Here is a 23362-nt window from a genome sequence, read left to right on the forward strand (position 1 = left end):
AAAATTTTTATATTAGGATCAGAGAAAAAGTGGAAACGTTTTCACAAAATCTTCTATGTAGGGCAATTTTTAAATTATAGAGTCGAAATTTTCAGCAATTACTAGTTTTAGTCTTGGTATTAAATACACCAAATTTCAAAATTGTATCTTTACGCAATAAAAAATGAAAAATTTTGGTTGTAGGATCAGAGAGAAGGGGTTTTTACAAAATCCTATATTTAGTCCCGTAAATAAGACAATTTTTGGAATATTGAATTGAAATTTTCAAGGTTTATTAGCTTCGATATCTGTATTAACCACACTAAATTTCAAAATTATATCTCTACGCAATGAAAATTGTTTTTTTTTTATATTAGCTTCAGAGAGAAAGTAAAAATGTTTTTCCAAAATGTTCTATTTACTCCCGCAAATTGGGCAATTTTTGGATTATGAAGTTGAAATTTTTAGCGTTTTCTACTTCTGGCCTCTGTATTAGACACACTAAATTTGAAAAGTTGTACCTCGACGCAATAGAAAATGAAAATTTTTTATTCCAGGATCGGAACGATAAAAAATTTCACAAATCGATTAATTTAATTTTGGGTTATTGAGTTGAAATTTTCAGGAATTACGTTTTGATCTCTGTATTAGACACAGCAAATTTTAAAATTGTACCTCTACACAATCAAAAATGACAAATTTTTATATTAGGATCAGAGAGAAAGTGGAAATATGTTCAGAAAATCTTCTTGTTAGTCCCGTAAATTGGACACTTTTTGGATTATGGATTTGAAATTTTAAGGATTTATTAGTTTTAATCTCTGTATTAGCCACACCAAAATTCAAAATTTTATCTCCACAAGATCAAAAATGAAAAAATTTTATTCTAGGATCAGGGGTAAAGTGTAAAGGTTTTCACAAAATCTTCTATTTAGTCTCGTAAATTAAGCAATTTTTGGGTTATGGGATTGAAATTCACAGAATTTATTTGTTTTGATCTCTGTATTAGACACACCAAATTTCAAAATTTTGTTTTCACAAGATCAAAAATGAAAAATTTTTATATTAGGATCAGAGAGAAATTGGGAAATGTTTCATAAAACCTTCTAGTTAGTCCTGCAAATTGAACAATACTTATGTTACAGAGTTGAAATTTTCAGGATTTACTAATTGCGATCTCCATATTATCCATACAAAATTTCAGAATTGTATCTTCACACGTTGAAAAACGAAAAATTTTCATACGAGAATCAGAGGGAAAGTGGCAATTCTTCACAAGACATCATATTTATTAGTCTCGTAAATTGGGTAATTTTCGGGTTACAGAGTTGAAATTTTCAGCATTTACTAGTTTCAATCTCATGATTACACACACTAAATTATAAGATTAAAACTCGACACGTTAAAAAGTAAAAAAATATTATTTCAGGATCAGAGAGAAAGCGGCATGAAAAAAATTCAAATAAACTATTTGATTAAATAATCTACAAATAAACTACACCATCTTAGACTAAACAAGTAGTATTGCTGTAATCTGTTAAGATTATGTGCATTCATTACATGGAACAAATTGAAGTAAATTAGACTTGAATAAACAAGTTCGAATAAATAGACTCTTATTGTTTGAATAAAGCTAGAAAATTACATAATACTAGGCTGGACCACTTAAATTAGCCTAAATTGGATTAATTTAAGCTAAACAAGACTCAACAGACTTAACTTGATTAAGTTGCTTCTGCTTTCTTCCTTATTCGTGAAAAACGAAATTACTTGGTAAACTAACTTAACTAAATCAGAGTCTAATTTAACTACATTACCTTTATTGGCTGCACCAGACCATAAATACTAGACTTGACTAAACAGCATATGTTAGATTGGAATTAATTTTAAATTTGGAAAAAAAGCTCCAGAATGCACTTTTTACGTGACGTCTAACATTACAGTCTCATCTCATTTAAATCCAGTTTATGTAAATCTAATATAAAGTAATATTCTACTTTATTACACCTCAAGGACGCCATGATTCATTCACACTTTACTATTATTTATTAATTAAATAACAAGTTCTGTTTGAGAATTCCGCATTAATTAATCGTCTCCCACGCACGACCATAATGGTATTTTTTTGCTTAAATACTGCACAAACAAATCCTAATTATAATATTCTGTTCCGGATTCATTAAAGGAATTGAAGTGACGAAATTACTACTGATGATAGTCGCTGATTTTACGCTATGTTGTAAAACTAATCATAGTTATTATTTCTTGAGCAACTGAAGCTCAAGTAATGATTTACAGTAATGAGAGGTGGTAGTAATAATATAGCAGGTAAATTGATGTGCGCTGTTCGCATACTTTTGCTTAAAATTAATAGAAATTGTTTAGGAGCCACCCTGTATAGTTTCAGATTTACTACCGCTAATTTTAACTTATTGTTGAAAACATCCGTTGCGTCGTGACTCATTTATAACAAGTTTAAAAGATTTATTACAAATGTTTTTATTGAGTTATTAGAAATGCCATCAACCTCTAATGAGGAGGTACTTCATAAATTTATTAATTTTATTTTTTTATAGCCGCGTTTCTATTAATAAAAATAAAGAGTTTTTTTCGTATTTGCTATAACCTTTGACTTGAAAATATCTATTTTAAGTATGAGGAGAGATATTGTTAAATTTAGTCGCGGAAGACGTTTATTTTTAAACAGAGGAGAAATTCTATGAATTAAGTTAATAATCATCTCGCAAATGAAGGCGTCAAAAATAGAGAAATTCTGTGGTCACTCTGTCAGACGAACTTCACTGACTCTATAATTGGCAAATTTTATTAAACACATTCTTCAGTAACAAAATCATCATCTGAATATAACAAGCATGTCACTTTTAATTAAAACGAATCGCTGAACTGTTTTTAACTTTGCAGACACGAAGGAAATATTCTAATGACAGATCTTTTTTAATCCGGCCCTGAAAGAACGAAATGTGATTTTCAGCACGACTCGTTTCACACCTTGTTCTAAGATTTCTACGGTTTATATTTTTAATTTTGGCTTGGAATTTTTGTGACGTTTTTTACAGAACTTTCTATTTTGTTCTGTAAATTGGGCACTTTGTGAGTTGCAGAGTTGAAATTTTCTGGATTTATTAGCTTAGATCTCTGTATCAGACACACCACATTTCAAAATTTAATCTTTACACGATCAAAAATTAAAAATTTTTATGTTAGGATCAGAGAGAAACTGGCAATTTTTCTACAACACTTTCTATTTAGTTCTGTAAATTGGGCATTTTTTTAGTTATGGAGTTAAAATTTTCAGGATTTCTAAGCTACGACCTTTGTATTAAGCACACTAAATTTCAAAATTGTATCTCCACACAATCAAAAATTAAAAAAAATTATATTAGGATTAGAGAGAAACTAAGAAATTTTCCACAAAACTTTATAGTTAGTCCTGTAAATTGGGCAATTTTTGGATTATGGAGTTGAAATTTTCAAAATTTAGTAGTTTTGATCTCTGCATGAGCCACACCAAATTTCAAATTTGTACCTCCACACGATAAAAAATTCAAAAATTTTAAACTAGGATTAGAGAGAAAGTGGCAATTTTTGCTCAAAACTTCTTATTTAGTCCCGTAAATTGGGCAATTTTTGGATTTTGGAGTTGAAATTTTGAGGATTTACTAGGTTAGACCTCTGTACTAGACCCACTAAATTTCAAAAATATGTCTCCACAGGATGTAAAATGAAAAATTTTTAATACTCAGCCAGAAAGAAAGTGGGAAATTTTGCACAAAACCTGCCATTTAGTCCCGTAAATTGGGCAATTTTTGGTCTGCAGAGTTGAAATTTTCAGGATTTATTAGTTTTGATCTCTGTATTAGACACACCAAATTTCAAAATTGTATCTCCACAAGATGAAAAATGAAAAATTATTATTCTAGGACCAGAAATGAAAAATAAAAAAAAAATAAACTAGGATCGGAAAGTAAGTGGGAAATTTTGCACAAAACCAGCTATTTAGTCCCGTAAATTGGACAATTTTTGGGATTTAGAATGGAAATCTTGAGGATTTATTAGTTTCGACCTCTGTATTAAACCTACTAAATTTCAAAAATATATCTCCACAGGATGAAAAATGAAAATTTTCTATATCGCAGTGAGAAAGTGGGAAAATTTGCACAAAACCTGCAATTTATTCCCGTAAATTAGGCAATTTTTGGGTTGCAGAGTTGAAATTTACTAGATTTGATCTCTGTATTAAACACAGCAACTTGTATCTCCAGGCGATCAAAAATGAAAAATTTCTATAACAGGGTGTGGGATAAAATTGCAATATTCCACAAAACATTCAATTTAGTCCTGTAAAATCGGCAATTTTTGGGTTGCGTAATTAAAATTTTTAGGATTCACTAGTTTCGATCTATGTGTTAGACATCGAAAATTTCAAAATTGTGCTTCCACTCGATGAAAAATGAAAAATTTTTAATACTCAGGGAGAAAGTGTGAAATTTTGCACAAAAACTGCTATTTTGTTCAGAAAATTGAGCAATTTTTGGGTTGCAGAGTTGAAATTTTTAGAATTTACTAATTTTGATCTCTGAATTAGATTCACCAAATTACAAAATTGTAGCTCCACACGACGAAAAATTCAATAATTTTATTTTTGAAACGGACAGAAAATGGCTATTTTTTACAAAACCTTCTATTTAATTCCCTAAATTGGGCAATGTTTGGGTTATTTAGTTGAAATTTTTAGGATTTCTAAGTTACAATGTCTGTATTAGACGCACTAAATTTCAAAATTGTATCTCCACACGATCAAAAATGAAAAACTTCTATAATATTGTCTGGGAAAAAATTGCAGTATTCCACAAAGCATTCAATTTACTTCTGTAAATTGGGCAACTTTTGGGTTGCGTAATTGAAATTTTTACGATTTACTAGTTACGATCTATGTGTTAGACATAGCAAATTTCAAATTTGTATCTCTACTCGATGAAAAATAAAAAAATTTTATTGAAGGGTCAGGGAGAAAGTGGCAATTTTTCCCATAACCTTCTATTTAGTCCCGTAAATTGGGTAATTTTTGGGTTGCAGAGTTGAAATTTTTAGGATTTTTTAGTTTTGATCCCTGTATTAGATTTACTGAATTTCAAAAATGTAGCTCCTCACGATGAAAATTAAAAAAAATTTATATTTGGAACGGACAGAAAATCGCAATTTTTTACAAAACCTTCTATTTAATTCCCTAAATTGGACAATGTTTGGGTTATTTAGTTGAAATTTTCAGGATTTTTAAGTTACAATGTTCGTATTAGACACACCAAATTTCAAAATTTTATCTCTACACGATCAGAAATGAAAAATTCTCTTACAGGGTCTGGGAGAAAATTGCAATATTCCACAAAACATTCAATTTAGTCCTGTAAATTGGGCAATTTTTGGGTTACGTAATTGAAATTTTTAGGATTTACTAGTTTTGATCTATGCGTTAGACACAGCAAATTTCAAAATTGTACCTCCACTCGATGAAAAATGAAAATTTTTTTAATACTCAGTCAGGGAAAAAATGGGAAATTTTGCACAAAACCTGCTATTTAGTTCCGTAAATCGGGCAATTTTTGGGTTGCAGAGTTGAAATTTTTAGAATTTACTAGTTTTGATCTCTGAATTGGATTCACCAAATTACAAAATTGTAACTCCACACGATGAAAAATTCAAAAATTTTATTATTGAAACAGACAGAAAATGGCAATTTTTTACAAAACGTTCTATTTAATGCTCTAAATTGGGCAATGTTTGGGTTATTTAGTTGAAATTTTTAGGATTTCTAAGTTACAATGTCTGTATTAGACACATCAAATTTCAAAATTGTATCTCCACACGATCAAAAATGAAAAACTTCTATAATAGTGTCTGGGAAAAAATTGCAGTTTTCCACAAAGCATTCAATTTACTTCTGTAAATTGGGCAACTTTTGGGTTGCGTAATTGAAATTTTTACGATTTACTAGTTACGATCTATGTGTTAGACATAGCAAATTTTAAATTTGTACCTCTACTCGATGAAAAATAAAAATTTTTTATTGAAGGGTCAGGGAGAAAGTGGCATTTTTTCCCATAACCTTCTATTTAGTCCCGTAAATTGGGTAATTTTTGGGTTGCAGAGTTGAAATTTTTAGGATTTTTTAGTTTTGATCTCTGTATTAGATTTACCAAATTTCAAAATTGTAGCTCCTCACGATGAAAATTAAAAAATTTTTATATTTGGAACGGACAGAAAATCGCATTTTTTTACAAAACCTTCTATTTAATTCCCTAAATTGGACAATGTTTGGGTTATTTAGTTGAAATTTTCAGGATTTTTAAGTTACAATGTTCGTATTAGACACACCAAATTTAAAAATTTTATCTCTACACGATCAGAAATGAAAAATTCTCTTACAGGGTCTGGGAGAAAATTGCAATATTCCACAAAACATTCAATTTAGTCCTGTAAATTGGGCAATTTTTGGGTTACGTAATTGCAATTTACTAGTTTTAGGATTTTCTAGTTGCGATCTATGTGTTAGACATAGCAAATTTCAAAATTGTACCTCCACTCGATGAAAAATGAAAAATTTGTATAGATGGGTCAGGGAGAAAGTGGCAATTTTTTCCAAAACCTTCTATTTAGTCCCGTAAATTGGACAATTTTTGAATTGCAAAGTTGAAATTTTTAGCATTTACTAGTTTTGATCATAGTATTAGATACACCACATTTCACAATTGTACATCCGCCCGATGAAAAATGAAAAATTTTAATACCTGGAACATACAGAAACTGGCAATTCTTTCTTCAATTTAATCTCATATACTGGTCAATTTTAGGGTTACAGAGTTGAAATTCTCTAGATTAACTAGTTTTGATTACTGTATTAGACACACTAAAATTCAAAATTCTATCTCCACACGATGAAAAATGAAAATTTTTTATAGCAGAATCAGGATGAAAGTGTAAATTTTTCTCAAAATCTTCTATGTAATCCTGTTAATTGGGCAGTTTTTGTGTTGCAGGGTTAAATTTTTTAGGATTTATTAGTTTATAACTCTGTATTAAACCCACTAAATTTCAAAATTGTACTTCCACTCAATGAAAAAATTGTTACTCGTATATCAGGATCAGAGAGAAAGTGGGAAATTTTGGACAAAACATTCTATTTAGTCCCGTAAATTGGCTAATTTTTGAGTTACAAGTTCAAAATTTTCAGGATTTACTAGTTTCAATCTCTCCAGTCGACACACTAAATTCCTAATTGTAATTTTGAGAGGCGGCTTAGAGTTGCTTCTAAGTTTTGCGCCATGAGTGTGGCCAACTTTTCCACCTCAAAGTATGAATTATACAAGTTGTTTTATTGTTTAAGCTAATTTTTCCATAAAAATGCATTTCATTGGTAGCGCCATTTATTAGAAGCTTCGAAAATTGCCAGCGACATTACGTCTCTCCAGCAAATGCCGCCGTCGCCGTTGCCTGCTTCTCACGCGTCAAACATTGATTGCCCTCGAGCCGTAAAATCCGCCTTACAGTTCCTCAAATATAAAAACCAATTTCTCTCCACCGGTCAAAAATGAATGGCCCCAATTATTACGTAACCTCACCCATCCAAAATCAACGCCTCCTCATCACTCGGTGATTTATTCATTCCATGCAAGTCCGATGATTGCAGCACACACCTCTGCCTATATCATTACGTGTCATTAATGCAGGAAACGTGTGGGTCTGATGGCGTCTCGTCAAGAGCCGAAACGTCCAAAACCGCCACCCATCAGGACCGTATTCATAATGAATGCGCCGTGCGGCGAGACGAAATATGATTCATCGTGTATTTTAAAACGTGGCCCGACTTTTAAATCGGTAATAGTAATGTGCGTTTGTACAGCCTTGAGAACGGTCCTTCCCGGATTATTTTCGGCGCGATGATCGCATGGAGGCGAGTGTATTAAACTCCTGGGACACGTGTTGAGAATGGGGGCGGTGGACGAAGTTGTTACAGCATCATTATTATTATTTAGACACTTTGATGTGATTGTTTAGCGTTTTATGGATGTGAGAACTTGGCCTGAGTTACGTCATGAAGTTGATAATTTTGTGATAATGCAACTCATGATCATAAGCAATCTAGGAGAGGAGATGATTGGCAATTTTACGATTAACTGGGTTTGATCTTCAAAATTGGAACTTCATATGTTGAAAATTGATAATTGTGGCACTTTTTTACAAAATCTTGTATTTTGTACCGTAAATTATGGAGTTTTTGAGGTAAAGAGTTGAAATTTGTGGAATTTATTAATTTTTATCTTACACGAAACACACAAAATTACACGATTACAACTCTACACGATCAAAAGTTAGAAAAAATTATTGCGGTATAAGAGATGCAATGTATTTTTTTTTTCAAAGTCTTTTATTTAGTCCCATCAATTGATCAATTTTAGGATTACAGAATTTAAATTTTCCGAGTTTAATTCTTTCAGCTTGGGTAGTACACACGCCAAATATTAAAATTGTACTTTCACGCAATAAAACTAAAAAAAAAATTATACTAGGATAATAGAGAAAGTGACAATTTTTCGCAAAAGCTTTTATTTAGTTCCGTAAACTGGGCAATTTTTGGATTACTGAGTTGAAATTTTTATTATTTACTAGTTTTGATCTAGGTATTAGACACACCAAATTTCAAAATTGTACCTCCACGCGATGAGAAATTAAAAAAATTTATAACAGGATCAGAGAGAAAGTGGGAATTTTTCACTAAATCTTCTATTTAGTCCCGTAAATTGGGCAATTTTTGGGTTATAGAATTAAAATTTGCAGAATTTATTTGCTTTGATCTCTATATTAGACACACAAAATTTCAAAATTGTACCTCTAAGCGATGAAAAATAAAAAAAAATATATTAGGATCAGAGAAAATGTGGAAAAGTTTTCGCAAAATCTTCTATTTAGTTCTGTAAATTGGGCAATTTTTGGGTTGTGAAATTGAAACTTTTTGGATTGATTAATTTTGACTTCTGTATTAGACGTACCAAATTTTAAAATTGTATTTCCACAAGCTCAAAAATGATTTTTTTTATTAGGATCAGAGAGAAAGTGGCAATTTTTCACCAGATGTTTTATTTAGTTCTGTAAATTGTGCAATAATTATGTTATTTAGTTGAAATTTTCAAGAATTACTAGAGTTGATCTGTGTATTAGACAAACCAAATTTCAAAATTGTACCTTCACACGATCAAAAATTAAAAAAACATATACTAGGATCAGAGGGAAAGTGGGAAATTTTGCGCTAAACCTTCCATTTAGTCTCGTAAATTGGGTAATTTTTGGGTTATGAAGTTCAAATTTTCAGAATTTATTAGTTTTGATCTCAGTATTAGACAGACCCAATTTCAAAATTGTGTCTTTACACGATGAAAAATGAAAAATTTTTATATTAAGATTAGAGAGGTTTTTACAAAATCTTCTATTTAGTCTTGTAAATTGGGCAATTGTTGGGTTACGAAGTTAAAAATTTCCAGAATTTACTTGTTTAGATCTTTGTATTAAACACAGCAAATTTCAAAATTGTTTCTCCACTTGATCAAAAATGAAAAATATTTATATTAGGATCAGAGAGAAAGTGAAAACGTTTTCACAAAATCTTCTATTTAGTCCCGTAAATTGGGCAATTTTTGGGTTGTGAAATTGAAACTTTTTGGATTGATTAATTTTGACTTCTGTATTAGACGTACCAAATTTTAAAATTGTATTTCCACAAGCTCAAAAATGATTTTTTTTATTAGGATCAGAGAGAAAGTGGCAATTTTTCACCAGATGTTTTATTTAGTTCTGTAAATTGTGCAATAATTATGTTATTTAGTTGAAATTTTCAAGAATTACTAGAGTTGATCTGTGTATTAGACAAACCAAATTTCAAAATTGTACCTTCACACGATCAAAAATTAAAAAAACATACTAGGATCAGAGGGAAAGTGGGAAATTTTGCGCTAAACCTTCCATTTAGTCTCGTAAATTGGGTAATTTTTGGGTTATGAAGTTCAAATTTTCAGAATTTATTAGTTTTGATCTCAGTATTAGACAGACCCAATTTCAAAATTGTGTCTTTACACGATGAAAAATGAAAAATTTTTATATTAAGATTAGAGAGGTTTTTACAAAATCTTCTATTTAGTCTTGTAAATTGGGCAATTGTTGGGTTACGAAGTTAAAAATTTCCAGAATTTACTTGTTTAGATCTTTGTATTAAACACAGCAAATTTCAAAATTGTTTCTCCACTTGATCAAAAATGAAAAATATTTATATTAGGATCAGAGAGAAAGTGAAAACGTTTTCACAAAATCTTCTATTTAGTCCCGTAAATTGGGCAATTTTTGGGTTATAGATTTAAAATTTACAGAATTTATTTGTTTTGATCTCTATATTAGACACACAAAATTTCAAAATTGTACCTCTACGCGATGAAAAATTAAAAAAAAAATATATTAGGATCAGAGAAAATGTGGAAAAGTTTTCGCAAAATCTTCTATTTAGTTCTGTAAATTGGGCAATTTTTGGGTTATGAAATTGAAACTTTTAGGATTGATTAATTTTGACTTCTGTATTAGACGTACCAAATTTTAAAATTGTATCTCCACAAGCTCAAAAATGATTTTTTTTATTAGGATCAGCGAGAAAGTGGCAATTTTTCACCAAACGTTTTATTTAGTTCTGTAAATTGTGCAATATTTGGGTTATTTAGTTGAAATTTTCAAGAATTACTAGAGTTGATCTCTGTGTTAGACAAACCAAATTTCAAAATTGTACCTTCAGACGATGAAAAATTAAAAAATTGTGTACTAGAATTAGAAAGAAAGTGACAATTTTTTACAAAATCATTTATTTAATCTTGTAAATTGGGCAATTTTTTGGTTATAGCTAAAATTTTTAAGATTTACTTGTTTAGATCTCTGCATTAGACACAGCAAATTTCAAAATTGTACCTCCACTAGATCAAAAACGAAAATTTTTCGTCGATTAGGATCAAAGAGAAAGGAACAAAGTTTTCACAAAATCTTCTATTTAGTCCCGTAAATTGGGCAATTTTTGGGTTATAGAATTAAAATTTGCAGAATTTATTTGCTTTGATCTCTATATTAGACACACAAAATTTCAAAATTGTACCTCTAAGCGATGAAAAATTAAAAAAAATATATTAGGATCAGAGAAAATGTGGAAAAGTTTTCGCAAAATCTTCTATTTAGTTCTGTAAATTGGGCAATTTTTGGGTTATAAGATTGAAACTTTCAGGATTGATTAATTTTTATTTCTGTATTAGATGTACCAAATTTTAAAATCTCTCCACAAGCTCACAAATGAAAAATTTTAATATTAGGATCAGAGAGAAAGTGTCAATTTTTGGGTTACGTAATTGAGATTTTCAGGATTTACTAGTTTCAATCTATGTGTCAGACACAGCAAATTTCAAAATGGTACCTCCTCTCGATGAAAAATGAAATTTTTTTATAGAAGGGTCAAGGAAAAAGTGGCAATTTTTCCCAAAACCTTCTATTTAGTCTCGTATATTTGGCCCGTTTTTGGTTATGAAGTTCAAATTTTCAAGATTTACTTGTTTAGACCTCTGCATTAGACATAGCAAGTTTCAAAATTGTACCTCCACAAGGTCAAAAATGAAAAATTTTCACATAAGGATCAGCGACAAAGTTTTCACAAAAACTTCTATTTAATCTCGTAAATTCGGCAATTTTTGGGTTATGGAGTTGAAATTTTCAGGATTTATAAGTTTTGATCTCTGCATTAGACACACCAAATTAGAAAAATATAGAACCACCCTATCAAAAGTTAAAAAAAATTCTACCACCTCCAGTGGGATTTTTTCTCAAAACCTTCTATTGAGTCCTATAAAATGCACAATTTTCAGGTTACGAACTCCACCACTGTATATTCTTCTAAATTAAACCTATTTGAAAGTGATTTTTGAATGCCTCATTACGTACTAAGTTTTTAAGTGTTGTAACACAGTTAAATCAGTGAAACTACGAACATCCTTGAAGAAGATATGAAGAAAATTTTACGATCGCATCGTTAAAAGTCGAGAAAGTGAAAAATCGTTTTATGCCTGTTAATCTCACAATGCAATTCAGTTCCGTTCGAAATATCGACACTGATTCTCCCCTTGTCTGTAAAGTGCGATTTTTCTGACTCGGACACAAAAATTATTGAAAGTATCTTTTTAATAAAAGTGCCCACATATTCTGTTTTTCTAATTGAAATATTTCTCATGTCATAATTCATAACATAACATCATAACTTACAGATAACTGTAATTTTTTCTCTAATTATATCAATTAGACCCTTCTTATCGTAGTTCAAGACACTGAATCATTAGTTCTCAGTTATGTCATGTTTTTCCTTGAATTTAACTCCAAGCCGAGAAGTTTTTGTTTGGAATTAAATTTTGATAATTTTTTATGACTTGAAATGTCAATTCTTCGAAAAATAGGGTCAAGGGGAGCGAAATTTTAAAATACAAATTTATATGACATTTTGAAAATGCTTATGGTGCTCTCGCGATACCATCAGTGACATTTTTATAACACTCTTCTATACTTACTTATGTGCATATTTTATTCAGGAACTTACAAGGTGAAAATTGAGACTGATTGCTACACATGGAAGTTTCAATTTAATTCAGTTATGAATAAAATTTCGAGTCCTTTGTTCTCGAACCCTAACAAAATTATTTTCCAATTTTCTTTCTTGTTCTCCCGATGTCGAAACGCCTATCGTCATCATTCAGAATTAGTAGTCAAGTCAACGTTATTAATTAACTTCATAAAAATCTCAAGTACCTTTAATAAAATAAATGGATAAAGAAAACATACAACCCAAAGTGATGTGTATATCCAATTAGATTCTCCTAATCTAAACGTTCGTTGGTAAGAATTTAATTATTTTGATGTAAAGTAAATATGTAAATCCCGTATTCGGATTAAGGAGTGCCTGGACCTAATCTAAATCTCGAATTTAAGTAACTCAGATACCGACAGATACTAATGACGGACATAACTGAACTACCCACATGTTCACAAGGTGCTGAATTATTTCACTAATTATTCAAACGAACGAAAAAATGAAGCAATTTGAGAGGAAATCGAAAGTCATTTTGTTAATTTGAAGCGATTAGATCTGAAGAAATGAAAGGAACGTAAAGTCAAAATTATTGGGTTCGTAAGTGGGAGTTTAATCCAAGGATGTTGACTTCGTCACAGGATAAATGAAACAGCAATATTTCGATCTTACATATCTCAAATTGTAAAATTAAATTTTTCCGCAAAAAAAATTTTGGCTCGAATATTTTTCGGTTGTTATATAGTTTATTTGTAGAGCAAATTTAAGTTATTGGTACTTGTTTTACGCAGAATTTCACGCAGAATTCAAAACTATTTTAATTTTTCCCGTACGTCAACAAATAACGGAATTAGAAGCAATTGAAGTTTTCATAGTGAAGACGTACAAAATTCCATAATCAATTTTTTTGGGAAAAACGATTTTCTGACCGTCACTCGGTCACTATTTGACTCATCGATCTGAGATTTGACCAGTTGATAGATCTCGAGTCGCTCTTTCGATTGTTGTAGAATCAAAGAAATTAACTGCAGTTTTGACCTCGAAAAAGTTTTTTGAATATTTCTTCTAAAAGACCTCTAGAAAACCTATTTTTGCCGATTTATCGCTTATTTGCAGTGCAAATTAAAGTTATTATTTGCTCATTTAACGCATAACTTCACGCTAAATTCAAAACTGGTTTCAAAATTAACGTACGACAACAACTAATTGAGTTATGGCCGATTAAAGTTTTGGGTTGTCGCCAGAGGCCCAAAATTTTGATGGTCCTGAAATATCGGTGCTCCATATCTCGGAAAATCCATATCTCGATTTTGCAATCGTTTTTCTCGCATTTTCTTTGCCAAGATTTTCTTTTAACATTTTTAGAAATTCCGATTTTTTTTCTTTTTTTTGAAAAAAAGTTATGACAAACTATGTACATCTATTTTGGTCTGTATCTTGCTTATCTTTGGAGCAAACTTAAGTTATTTGTGTTCATTTTACGCAGAATTTCACGCTGAATCCAAAACCGGATTGAAAATCGCCGTACGGCAACAAATAATAAAGATATGGTCGATTAAAGTTTCAAAAAGTTTGTTTTTACTTTTCAAATTTTTAAAACTAGATAAATAATCTCGGAAATTACTACAGATAAAAAAAAACGGATTGCGTCATCGTTTTTCTCGGGCTTTTTTCTTTTAGAATGCGTCTTTAAATACCCAAAATTCGATGGTCGATTTTTTCGCGAAAAAAATTTCTGACTCGATGAAAATTTTTCAATTTTTTGTTTTTTGGCCGCCGCTCGAAAACTATTTGACCTAACGATCTCAAATTTAGCCATTTGATAGATTTCGAGCTGTTCTTTCGATTATTGCATAACTTAAAGTATTAAATGTCGTGTTCACCTCGAAAAAAATTATTGAAAATTACCCTAGAAAAGACCTTTTCAAAACAGTTTTTGGTCAATGTCTCGTTTATTTTTGAAGCAAACTCAATTTAATTGGGCTTATTTTACGCAGAATGTAACGCTGATTTCAAAACCGAAAGCATTTTTAACGGACGTCAAGAAATACCGCAGTTTTAAGTTTTGGACTGTCGCCAGAGGGCCTAATTTTTGAAGGTTTGAAACAATTTTGCTCAAAATCTCGGAAACTACGACAGATTTAAGAAACGGTTTTTCCCGTCGCTCTTTCGGGATTTTTTAGCTAAGAATTCGTTCTTCAATTTCCCAAAAGCCAAAAATTTTATTTTTTAGAAAAAATGCATGTTAAAGTTTTGAGGTCGAATCTCGCTTATTTTTAGAGTAAACTTGCGTTATTATAGCTCATTTTGCCCAGAATTTTGCGTAGATTTAAAATCCACGCACGACAACAAATAACTTAGTTATGGCCGATTAAATTTCGGATTTAGATATTTTTTATTTTCGAATTTTCTAAACTACGACATATCGAAAGAAACTGTTTTTGCCATCGTTTTTCTAGCGCTTTAGTTGTTTAGAATTCGCCCTCAGATATCTAAAGTTCGAAGGTCTATTATTTTGGAAAAAAATCGACTCAAACAAAGGATAATTTTGAATTTTTGGTTTTTTACCACTCGGTAAACTTTTTTACTTACCGATCTGAGATTTAACTAGTTGATAGATCTTGAGCTGCTCTTTCAATTGGTGTCCACTCAAAGGTATTTAACGTAATTTTCGCACCGAAAAAGTTGGTTTGAAATGACCCTAAACAAAAAAAAAATTCCAATTTTCTTGATTTAATTTTGTAATTTCGCTAATTTTAGAACTACATGAATGAAATTTTCAGAGATTACTTCTTTTGACATGGCTGTAAAGTGTGCCGAATTTCAAAATTTTAGAACAAGAAATTGTTTTTTTATAAATTTTTGTTTTCAGGACGTCTAAAAAATTTCTAATTTTCTAGATTAAATTTGTTAATTTTGTTAATTTTAAAAGTACATGAATGAAATTTTGAAAGATTACTTCTTTTGACATGCCTATTAATTGTGTCAAATTCCAAAATTTTTAGACAAGAAACTGATTTTTTAGAGATTTTTGTTTTCAGGACGACTAAAAAGTTGCTAATTTTCTTGATTCAATTTCGTAATTTTGTTAATTTTAGAAGTACATACATGAATGAAATTTGGAGAGATTACTTCTTCTGACATGTCTATTAAGTGTGCCAAATTTCAAATTTTTTTAACTAGAAACTGATTTTTTAGAAATTTTTGTTTTCAAGACGAACAAAAAATTTTCAATTTTCTTAATTTAATTTTGTAATTTTGCTAATTTTAGAAGTACATTAATCAAATTTCTATAGATTACTTCTTTTGACATGTCTGTAAAGTGTGCCGAATTCCAAAATTTTAGAACAAGAAATTGATTTTTTATAAATTTTTGTTTTCAGTACGACTAAAAAATTTCTAATTTTCTTGATTAAATTTCGTAATTTCGCTAATTTTATTAGTACAAGATTAAAATTTGGAGAAATTACTTTTTTTAAAATGCCTGTTAATTCTAAAATTTTAGAAGAAAAAAACCTTTTTTCAGATTTTTTTGATGGTCGATTTTTTGGGGAAAAAATTCCAACTCAAACAATGAAAAATGTTAAATTTTTGTTTTTTTGACCGCCAGTCATAAACTATTTGATCTACCGATATGAGATTTGGCTACTTAATAGATTTCGAGCTGCTCTTTCGATTGATGTAGAACTTAAAGGAATTAATCATGAAAAAAAGCGGTTAAAAATGGTCTCAAAAAGATCCACTGATAACCTAATTCGATCAATTTCTCCTTTATTCGTTAAGCAAACTTAAATTATTCTGCTCATTCAACGCAGAATTTCACGCAGAATCCAAAAGTGTGCGAAGTTTTCAAGTACGTCAACAAATAACCGAATTAGAAGCAATTGAAGTTTCAGATTGTTGCCAGAGGACGACGCTTATGGTCATTTTTTTTTTCAGACCATTTTATGCTAATATTTACAATTTCTGATTACCGCGTGCACTTAGAGATAAGTTTATTGAAATTACTTTCAAGACGAGCCTAAGATTCCATAAAGTCGCTATAAAACGTTTTACCCTGAGGCTCTATTAAAGAGGTCAGAAGTATCTCACAGGTGGACTTTACAGAAAAATTATGTTTGAATCTTCTGTAAAATAGTTTATTTAAAAAAAAATACAATGAAACAGAATAAAATTGGCCTTTTCTACGATTGAATTATTGTCAGTTCGTGAACCTGCAACAGCACCATTAAAAAAATTTCCAAAAATAAGAAAATTTCCTTACTTGAACATGCTCTGGTGTAGACAAGACGTAAACGGCCCCATCGGCAACATCTTCAGGTTTCAAAGCCGATTTACCTTTATAGAAAGCTGCCCTGTCCGGATGCAAATTTTTTGCCAAAGTTGAGAACTCAGTCTCCACCAAACCTGGGCTAAGACTCTACAAGAAGATCTCATTGCTTGAAACCAACAGTACCTTAACTTACCGTAATCTTAATTTTGAGCCCCAGATGGTTAAATTCCTGTCTTATCGTCTCCGTCAAAGCAGTAACAGCAAATTTCGACGCTGGATAGACATTAACAGCGGGCACTGGTAAAACTCGATGCCCCAATCCACTATTAATGTGGATAATATGTCCGTTGATCTTTCCCTCTTTCATTACCTTTACAGCTTCTCTTGTTGCAACACACAGCGCTAAGACATTGACATCGAACGTCTTCTTCCAGTTTTCTGTTTTTCCTTCTGTTAAGCGACCGGAAATGCTTACTCCGGCGTTGTTGACCAAAACGTGGACAAGTCCCAAGTTCTTCGTCGTCCATTGGAAGAGTTTGATCACTTCTTCTTCTTGAGTTATGTCGGCTTTGTATGCGTGGAGTTTACCTTTCTTATCGGAGAGTTTCTTGGCTCTTTCTTCGATTAGTTCAGAGCGGCGGGCGACTCCAACTACCTGGAGGAGGTGTTAGATGGGTGCCAAGGGATCTGGGGACTTACAATGAGGCCGTGTTCGACGAGGGCGTCGGCGATGGCGGCACCGATTCCAGAACTTGCTCCGGTGACGATGGCTACTTTGCCGGACCATCTTTGCATTGAAAGAACCATTTTGGAAGAGTTTCGGGTACACAGTGATAAAGCGAAAATGAATTCGAGAGACAGATAACGTTGCTTATCTGCTGATAAGAAAATCAGAATGCCAAGTAATTGTAGACTAAATTACGTAAACATTATTAAATTCCAAAATTTTTGAACAAGGAACTGATTTTTTAGAATTTTTTTTACTCAGGACGTCTAAAAAATTTCTAATTTTCTTGATTAAGTTTCGTAATTTTGCTAATTTAATTAATTTAGAACTACTTAAAAGAAATTTGCAGAGATTACTTCTTTTTACATGCCTATTAAGTGTGCCAAATTAATTTTTTAGAAATTTTTGTTTTCAGGACGAACAAAAATTTTTTTTTATTAAATTTTGCTAATTTTAGAAGTACATGATTGAAATTTGCAGAAATGACTTCTTTTTACATGCTTATTAAGTGTGCAACAAAATTAACAAATTTAATCTAGAAAATTAGAAATTTTTTTGACGTCCTGAAAACAAAAATTTTAGAACAAGAAACTGATTTTTTACAAATTTTTGTACTCAGGACGTTTAAAAAATATCTAATTTTTTAGATTAAATAAATAAATTTTGATAATTGTAAAAGTACAAAAATTAAATTTGGAGAAGTTACTTTTTTTTGACATGCCTTTTAAGTGATTTAAATTCCGAAATTTTAGAACAAGAAATTGATTTTTTAGAAATGTTTGTTTTCAGGACGTCAAAAAATTTTCTAATTTTCTAGATTAAATTTGTTAATTTTGTTAATTTTAAAAGTACATGCCTATCAAGTGCGGCACATTTCAAAATTTTAAAACAAGAAACTCATTTTTTAGAAATTTTTGTTTTCAGGACGACTAAAAAATTTCTAATTTTCTTGAATAAATTTCGTAATTTCATTAATTTTAGAAGTACATGAATGAAATTTGCAGAGATTTTTTTTTACATGCCTATTAAGAGTGCAAAATGATAAGAGAATCAAAATGCCGAGTAATTGTAGACTAAATTATTATTAGATTTCGCTAATTTTGAGGATACAAAAATAAAATTTGGAGACATTACTCCTCTTGACATGACTATTAACTCTACCAAATTCTATAATTTTAGAACAAGAAACTGATTTTTTAGAAATTTTGGTTTTCAACACGAACAAAAGATTTTTAAATTTCTTGATTAAATTTTGTAATTTCAATAATTTTAGAAGTACAAGAATGAAAATTAATTGGAGAAATTACTTCTTTTAACATACTTATTAAGTGTGCCAAATTTCGAAATTTTAGAATAAGGAACTGATTTTTTAGAAATTTTGATTCTCAGGACGAACTAATCAAATATTCTAATTTTGTTGATTAAATTTCGTAATTTTGTTAATTTTCGAAGTACGAATGAAATTTGGAGAGTTTACTTTTTTTGACACGCCTATTAGGTGTGCCAAATTCAAAAATTTTGGAACAAGAAACTGATTTTTTAGAAATTTTTGTTTTCAGGACGTCTAAAAAATTTCTAATTTTCTTGATCGTAATTTTGCTAATTTTAGAAGTACATGAAAGAAATTTGGAGACATTACTTATTTTAACATGTGTCCTTAAGTGTGCCAAATTCTAAAATATTAGAACAGAAATCTGATTTTTTAGAAATATTTGTTTTCAGGACAGACTAAAAATTCTAATTTTTGATTAAATTTCGTAATTTTGCTAATTTTAGAAGTACATGAATGAAATTTAGAGATATTTTTTTTTTTGACATGCCTATTAAGTGTCCTCAATTTCAAAATTTTAGAACACAAAACTCATTTTTTAGAAATTTTTGTTTTCAGGACGAACAAAAAATTGCAAATTTTTTTTATTAAATTTCAAAATTTTGCTGATTTTAATAGTACATAAATAAAATTTTAAAAGATTACTTTTTTTAATATGTCTATTAGGGGTGTCAAATTCCAAAATTTTAGAACAAGAAACTGATTTTTTGAAATTTTTGTTTTTTAGGCAACTGAAAAATTGGTACTTTTTTTATTAAGTTTCGTAATTTTGCTAATTTTAGAAGTACATTAATGCAATTTGAAGAAATTACTTCTTTTAACATGCCTATTAAGTGTGCCAAATTCAAAAATTTTGAAACAAAAAACTGATTTTTTAGAAATTTTTGTTTTCAGGACGTCTAAAAAATTTCTAATTTTCTTGATAAAATTTTGTAATTTTGCTAATTTTAGAAGTACATGAATGAAATTTGGAGAGATTACTTCTTTTAACATGGCTATTAAGTGTGCCAAATTCCTAAATATTAGAACAAAAATCAGATTTTTTAGAAATTTCTGTTTTTAGGACGGACTTAAAATTTTAATTTTGATGATTAAATTTTGTAATTTTGCTAATTTTAGAAGTACATAATTAATTTAAAGAGATTATTTTTTTTGACATGTCTTTTAAGTGTGCTCAATTTCAAAATTTTAGAACACACATCTGATTTTTTAGAAATTTTTGTTTTTAGGATGAACCAAAAATTGCTAATTTTTTTGATTAAATTTCGTAATTTCGCAAATTTAAGAAGTACAAAAATCAAATTTGAAGACATAACTCCTTTTAACACTCTTATTTAGTTTGTTAAATTTCAAAATTTTAGAACACAAAACTGATTTTTTAGATTTTTTTTTTTAGGACGAGCTTAAAATTTTAATTTTGATGATTAAATTTTGTAATTTTACTAATTTTAGAAGTACATGAATGAAATTTGGCTAGATTACTTTTTTTGACATGACTATTAAGTGTGCTAAATGGCAGCATTTTAGGACAAGAAAATGATTTTTTAGGAATTTTTGTTTTCAGAACGACTAAAAAATTTTTAATTTTCGATTAAATTTCGTAATTTCGCTTATTTAGGAAGTACAAGAATGAATCTTGGAGACATAATTTCATTTAACACTCTTATTAAGTCTGCTAAATTCCAAAATTTTAGAACAAGAAACAGTTTTTTTGAAAATTTTTCTTCCTAGGACGGACTAAAAATGTCTTATATTTTAAATTAAATTTCGTAATTTCACTAACTATACGAGGACAAGAATGAAATTTAGCGGATTTTTTTCTTTTGTTTTGTCTGTTAACTCTGCAAATTTTAAAAGTTTTAAAACAAGAAACTGTTTTTTTAGATTTTTTTTTATTTCAGGACGAGTAAAAAATTTCTAATTATCCTGATTAAATTTCTTAATTTTGCTAATTTCAGAAGTACATAAATGAAATTTGGAGAGATTATTTCTCTGGACATGCCTATTAAATGTGTTAAAATTCAAAATTTTAAACTGTTTTTTTTTTAATTTTTGTGTTTAGACTAATAAAAAATTTCTTCTAAACTTTTTAATTACATTTCGTACTTTTGCTAATTTTAAAAGTACAGAAATGAAATTTTAAGACATAACTCCTTTTAACACTCTTATTAAGTCTGCGAAATTCCAAAATTTTAGAACAAGAAACTATTTTTTTAGAAATTTTTGATTTTGCGACCAATTAAAAATCCTTAAACTTTTTGCATCGTTGGCAACACTGATGTAATTTTCCGCGATTAATTTCCATAGCCGCCACGTGACTTCGCGATATTAGCCCCATTAATCTCCATCAATTCCGGCCCATGCCCATCTATTAAACTCCAATTTTCCACTTGAAATAAAATTCTGCCAGTCACCATCCATTTCTGTTTAATCTTCCAGACCGGCTACATTCGTACGTCTCAAGACAACTACTACATCGAACCTGCAGAGAAATCCTCCAGCGAGTACCCTCTGGCCAGCTTCCTCCACCGCATCAAGAAGATCCCGCACAACTCTCCTTCCAGCGACAACGACGTCGTTACCATCGACTCTGATCAGTGCGAAACCAATGGTAAGTCCCGTAAACCCATCAGAGTAAATTGCGGGCACGTTTCAACACGGACGGGCCCATCCAGAAATAATTATTGTTTTGGTAACGCCTCGAGGCCAACACCTGTATTTCTTGCATATCCGATCGCGATCTCCGCGAATTTTTTTCGTGGATTCAGGTCGGGCCCGTAAGGCGCCTTGGGGGTCAAATTGTTTGATTTTTATGCCATGTGTGGTCTCGATAAAAACGATAGTTGTGACAATAAAGTGGTAATGGCCTCGGCGGACACGGCAGACTGCGAGGCACCGAATGTTTAAAAAACGTTTTACATTCACTCGCCAAGTGCGGATGGGGGACAGGTGGTACCATTGCGTGGGATTTTTTGTGGTATTTACAAGATGTTTTCTTAATTAATGGTCTTGTTCATTCATTATGAGCGGCTTAATGTTAAGTGAAAACGAAAAATTTGAGATCATTTTCTGATTTCAATTGGAACGCGATACGGACATCTGGACTCGTTAAATATACAGAGGTTGGGCCCGGTTGGACGCATAAATCCGTTGAATTTAATGACAGGATTGTAATTCATAATTACGTTAAGTTGAAGTTTGCATGACGTAAACGCATCAAAAGGTTTCATTCTTTGGACTTTTTGGGTCTAATTTTTTAAAAAAAAGTTGGTAATTTTGGTAATTATATCAGTGTCGCAATAAAATTTAGGCAGTTTACTAGTTTGAACATGTTCACCAAATTAGAAAATTGTAGGTCTAAAAATACAGTTTTTAGAAAATTTCATTTTGGAACGAACTCAAAATGAAAATTTTTATTTTTTTAAAGAAGAATTTGTAGTACTCGTAATTTTAACGCCATGACAATAAGATTTTAGCAGTTTACTTGTTTGGACATGTCTAAAACGTCCAGCAAATTTGAAAATTATAGAATAAAAAATACAGTTTTATAAACTTGTCTGTTGGGAACGAGCTAAAAATTTCTAATTCTTTATAGAAAAATTTGTAGTTCTGTTAGTTTTAACGCTATGGCAATAAAATTTAGACTGTTTACTTATTTGAACATGTTTATTATCTCCACAAAATTAGAAAATTGTTGTACCAAAAAAACAGTTTTTAGAAATTTGCTTGTTGGAGACGAACTGAAAATTTCTAATTTTTTTAATAAAAATTCGTAATTCTGGTAGTTTCAACGTTATGCCAATAAAATTTGGGCAGTTTACTAGTTTGAACATGTATATAATCTCTACCAAATAAGAAAATTGTAAGTCAAAAAAGACAGGTTTTAGAAATTTTTGTTTTGGGAACGAAATCAAAATTTCTATTTTTTTAAAGAAATTTTTTTAGTTCTGTTAGTTTTAACGCTATGGCAATAAAATTTAGACTGTTTGTTTACTAGTTTGAACATGTTTATTATCTCCACAAAATTAGAAAATTGTTGTACCGAAAAAACAGTTTTTAGAAATTTGCTTGTTGGAGACGAACTGAAAATTTCTAATTTTTTTAATAAAAATTCGTAATTCTGGTAGTTTCAACGTTATGCCAATAAAATTTGGGCAGTTTACTAGTTTGAACATGTCTATAATCTCTACTAAATAAGAAAATTGTAAGTCTAAAAAGACAGGTTTTAAAAATTTTTGTTTTGGGAACGAACTCAAAATTTCTATTTTTTTAAAGAAATTTTTTTAGTTCTGTTAGTTTTAACGCTTTGGCAATAAAATTTAGACTGTTTACTAGTTTGAACTTGTTTATTATCTCCACCAAATTAGAAAGTTGTCGTACCGAAAAAAC

The 23362-nt window shown here is 30.1% G+C and overlaps 2 protein-coding genes across 4 annotated transcripts in view; one reads left to right on the forward strand and one right to left on the reverse strand.

Annotated features, from left to right (window-relative positions):
- The window catches only part of AdamTS-A (ADAM metallopeptidase with thrombospondin type 1 motif A), a 90263-nt gene that overhangs the window by 39276 nt on the left and 27625 nt on the right, over positions 1 to 23362 (forward strand). For all 3 annotated transcript variants that reach the window (XM_088032404.1, XM_088032406.1, XM_088032405.1), the window contains exon 7: positions 21413 to 21584. In XM_088032404.1, the coding sequence (XP_087888530.1) occupies positions 21413 to 21584 (172 nt within the window). The remainder of the gene's footprint in view (positions 1 to 21412; positions 21585 to 23362) is intronic.
- LOC148177697 (farnesol dehydrogenase-like) lies at positions 16769 to 17763 on the reverse strand. Its single transcript, XM_088033472.1, has 4 exons — positions 17611 to 17763; positions 17110 to 17575; positions 16908 to 17063; positions 16769 to 16857 (listed from the first exon to the last, which is right to left on the reverse strand). Exons 1-4 carry the CDS (start codon positions 17721 to 17723, stop codon positions 16828 to 16830), a joined length of 765 nt encoding a protein of 254 aa, XP_087889598.1. The 5' UTR covers positions 17724 to 17763; the 3' UTR covers positions 16769 to 16827.

This window comes from Gnatocerus cornutus, chromosome 3 (assembly GCF_029298725.1).
Source record: "Gnatocerus cornutus isolate USDA-ARS CGAHR chromosome 3, icGnaCorn1.1, whole genome shotgun sequence".
Classification (NCBI taxonomy): Eukaryota; Metazoa; Arthropoda; class Insecta; order Coleoptera; family Tenebrionidae; genus Gnatocerus; species Gnatocerus cornutus.

Coding starts and splice junctions, on each gene's coding strand:
- LOC148177697 (XM_088033472.1), bottom strand. CDS start 17,723: ATGGTTCTTTCAATGCAAAGATGGTCCGGCAAAGTAGCCATCGTCACC. Junction 17,064..17,109: donor GGCTCAAAATTAAGATTACG/GTAAGTTAAGGT, acceptor ATCTTCTTGTAG/AGTCTTAGCCCAGGTTTGGT. Junction 16,858..16,907: donor CTACACCAGAGCATGTTCAA/GTAAGGAAATTT, acceptor GTGCTGTTGCAG/GTTCACGAACTGACAATAAT.